General features: G+C 52.2%; 1 protein-coding gene across 1 annotated transcript; it reads left to right on the top strand.

Moving 5' to 3' along the window:
• Positions 1–252: 252 nt before the first annotated feature.
• On the top strand, positions 253–2,910 carry LMAN2 (lectin, mannose-binding 2; the record flags this gene model as incomplete). Its single annotated transcript, XM_009875781.1, has 5 exons — positions 253–363; positions 1,468–1,629; positions 1,831–1,945; positions 2,245–2,364; positions 2,510–2,910. Coding segments are annotated over 5 exons (669 nt in total), but the record flags the coding sequence as incomplete, so codon positions are not given.
• Between the last annotated feature and the right edge of the window lie 2 nt (positions 2,911–2,912).

Raw genomic sequence — 2,912 nt, 5'->3', positions numbered from 1 at the left:
GGGTCTCAGCCGGGGGCTGCCCAGGCGGGCTGGGGCCTTGTCAGCGCTCACACGTGTCCAAGCGCAGCCCAGCAAGCTGCCTCTGTCCTGGAAGGTTTGTTACTGTGGAGAGCGTTTGAGCTCACCTCTGTCTGGTTTCGTTAGATGGGGATAGTGTGTCCTGTGCGTGCTGCAGCCTCCATCACGTGCAGGCAGTAAACTGCTCTCACAGCTCTTTTCAAAAGAAGACTGATCACAAATTCTCTCTGAGAGAATTCATTTCCAATTGTCTGCCTTATTCCAGGTCCTGTCTTTGGCAGCAAGGACAACTTCCATGGACTAGCTATTTTCCTTGATACGTATCCCAATGATGAAGCAACAGAGGTGAGTAGTTCAGGGAGCTCCTTCAGTGCTGAGGGGGCTCTTTCCTCATGGCTTTGTGCTCTGAGCGCTTCACGCACAGACCAAGGATAAGTCTCTCCTTATGTGAGAGCAAGCTGCTCTTCCTGTAAAGGGAAGAGTTTGTACATGCGTTAGAGGAGGTCCTTGCTCCATGTTCTGCTGTTGTTGACTACAGAAACGTTTTCAAGGCCTTTCTGCCTCTGTGTGAGAGGACAGCACAGGGCTGGTGTGAACTCTATGCCACCTTTTAAGTAAAGGTAGTTTAATCAGCCTAAGACTATGAGCATATTCATCCTGAGTATCATTTCCTGAACTTCTCTGTGCATTGGTTACTCATTCCATGTTATTACTGCCCTTATTCTCTGTTTGTGACCTGGATGTGTAAAAGAGAAACTCATGGGCTGGCTTCTTGCTTCAGAATTCCTTATGGCCAAAATACAGATCAGCCTTGTGGGGGCTGATGGTTGTTCTGTCATGTTCTGTAGTTGTAGATCTTGTTACAGCACAGTCAGAAAATGTAACTGGGATAGTGAGATCTATTGCACCAAAACTGTGATACTTAAGTCATGAAGTACCTGGAAATGATCCATCTGTTCTCTTGCTGCTCCCTGGGGAGGTGATTTCTTGCCTCTAGCTGGCCCCTCCTGATGTACATAATGTACTGATGGCAAAACCCTAAGTGTGGTTATGCTGCTAATGTGGGATTTCTGCCCATTCTGGCTCCTGTGCTCTGTTCTTACACTCTGCTCTCTCAGGTGCTTACTCTGCAAGTTTGGGGTGGTCTCTTTGCCCTGGCCGTGCTGTGGGCTTACGAAGGGTCTTGGTAGAGAAGGTTGAAAATGGCTGCTCAGCTTTAGCCAGAATAAGCTCTCTCTCAGTGTAGAAGCAGCTTTATGTGCAAAGTGAGCCTTGATTTCTTTGTTCTGCCCTCCGTACCCGATGGTGCGGCAAAGCCGTGGCTCCGTTGCCATGTCTGGCTGAGATCCCGCTCTCACTGAGGTTCTGACCAGAGAGAGGAAGGCAGTTCTTGGTTTGCAGCTCAAAGGCTGCTGCAGACTGACAGCAGCAGCGCTCTCCTCCCTGCAGCGTGTGTTCCCCTACATCTCTGCGATGGTGAACAACGGCTCCCTCACGTACGACCACAGTAAGGACGGGCGCTGGACGGAGCTGGCGGGGTGCACCGCTGACCTTCGGAACCAGAACCATGACACTTTCCTGGCAATTCGGTACTCCCGAGGTCGCCTGACGGTGAGATGTGGCGAAACAGGGTGTCCTGGGTGTGAGACAGGGCAGTGCTGAGGGGCAGGTGTTGCTGTATCAATAGGTGACCTGGAGATGGTTTTCCAGGCTCAACCGCCTGCCTCTCCTGCAGCTCCAGCTCCAAAAGAGCTGCAGGCAGGGGTGTGTGGTGGTGTGCCTTCCTGCTGTGATGCTCCCCTGGTCTTGCAGGTGATGACCGATGTGGAAGATAAGAATGAATGGAAGAACTGCATTGACATTGCAGGGGTGCAGCTGCCAACTGGCTACTTCTTTGGTGCTTCTGCTGGCACTGGAGATTTGTCTGGTGAGATGGGAGGGGGTTGCTTACAGGAATACCTGTTGTCTGGAGCCTGGAGTAGAACGCCGTGGATGTATGGAATGGATTTGAATCTTAAAACTGTTGAGTAGGGACGCATGGCCTGGGAAAAGGAGGCATCTGAGTGCTAAAGAATACCTCAAATTGCGGTTTGATATCTGGAGTGTGCGGGTGGCTTGAGAGGGAAGGAGACGTGAGCTTGGTAGAGCATGGTCCTTGGGGATGCTCTGCGCCTGTGGACGTCTCAGAGCTTCTGAAAGTGTTCGGTGCTGGTGGTTGTTTCCTAGACAATCATGACATTATCTCGATGAAGCTGTTCCAGCTCATGGTGGAACACCCTCTAGAAGATGAGACTGTTGACTGGACCAAGATTGAGCCTAGCGTCAGCCTCCTTAAATCACCCAAAGGTGAGTCTCTGGGCTTCAGAAACCTTCAGTGGAGGATTGGGCTGGACTCGTAAAGGCCTGTTGAAAGGCATCAGAGGTGTGACACCCTGTGAGACTGCGGGAGCTGAGCTTGAGTTGGTCTCTGTAGCTGTTCTCATCCTTGCAGACAACGTGGATGACCCGACGGGGAATTTCCGAAGCGGGCCTCTGACGGGCTGGAAGGTGTTCCTGCTCCTGCTCTGCGCGCTGCTGGGCATCATTGTCTGCGCTGTTGTGGGGGCTGTCGTCTTCCAGAAACGCCAGGAGCGGAACAAGCGTTTCTACTAGCTGGAGACCTGGGCCCTGGCCTGTGCCCAAACCCATCTTTTCTATGGGCAGCTGTAAAAACTGTGGTTTCTAGAAGCTGTTTCTGAGAACTATCGGAAGTATTTTCTTATCTGTCTGTCTGGCTGTAACCCCTGCCCAGCCCTCGGTATCTGGCGGGTTGGACCCAGGGGGGCGATGCCTGCTGGGGGAGCCTGGAGTTTGCTCCCTTATTTTTCCAGCGCTTCCCCCTCCACCTGGGACCT

The sequence above is a fragment of the Apaloderma vittatum genome, unplaced genomic scaffold, assembly GCF_000703405.1.
Source record: "Apaloderma vittatum isolate BGI_N311 unplaced genomic scaffold, ASM70340v1 scaffold44278, whole genome shotgun sequence".
Taxonomy (NCBI): Eukaryota; Metazoa; Chordata; class Aves; order Trogoniformes; family Trogonidae; genus Apaloderma; species Apaloderma vittatum.
Note: the sequence above shows the minus strand (reverse complement) of the source record. Positions and strands in the feature narration are given on the sequence as shown.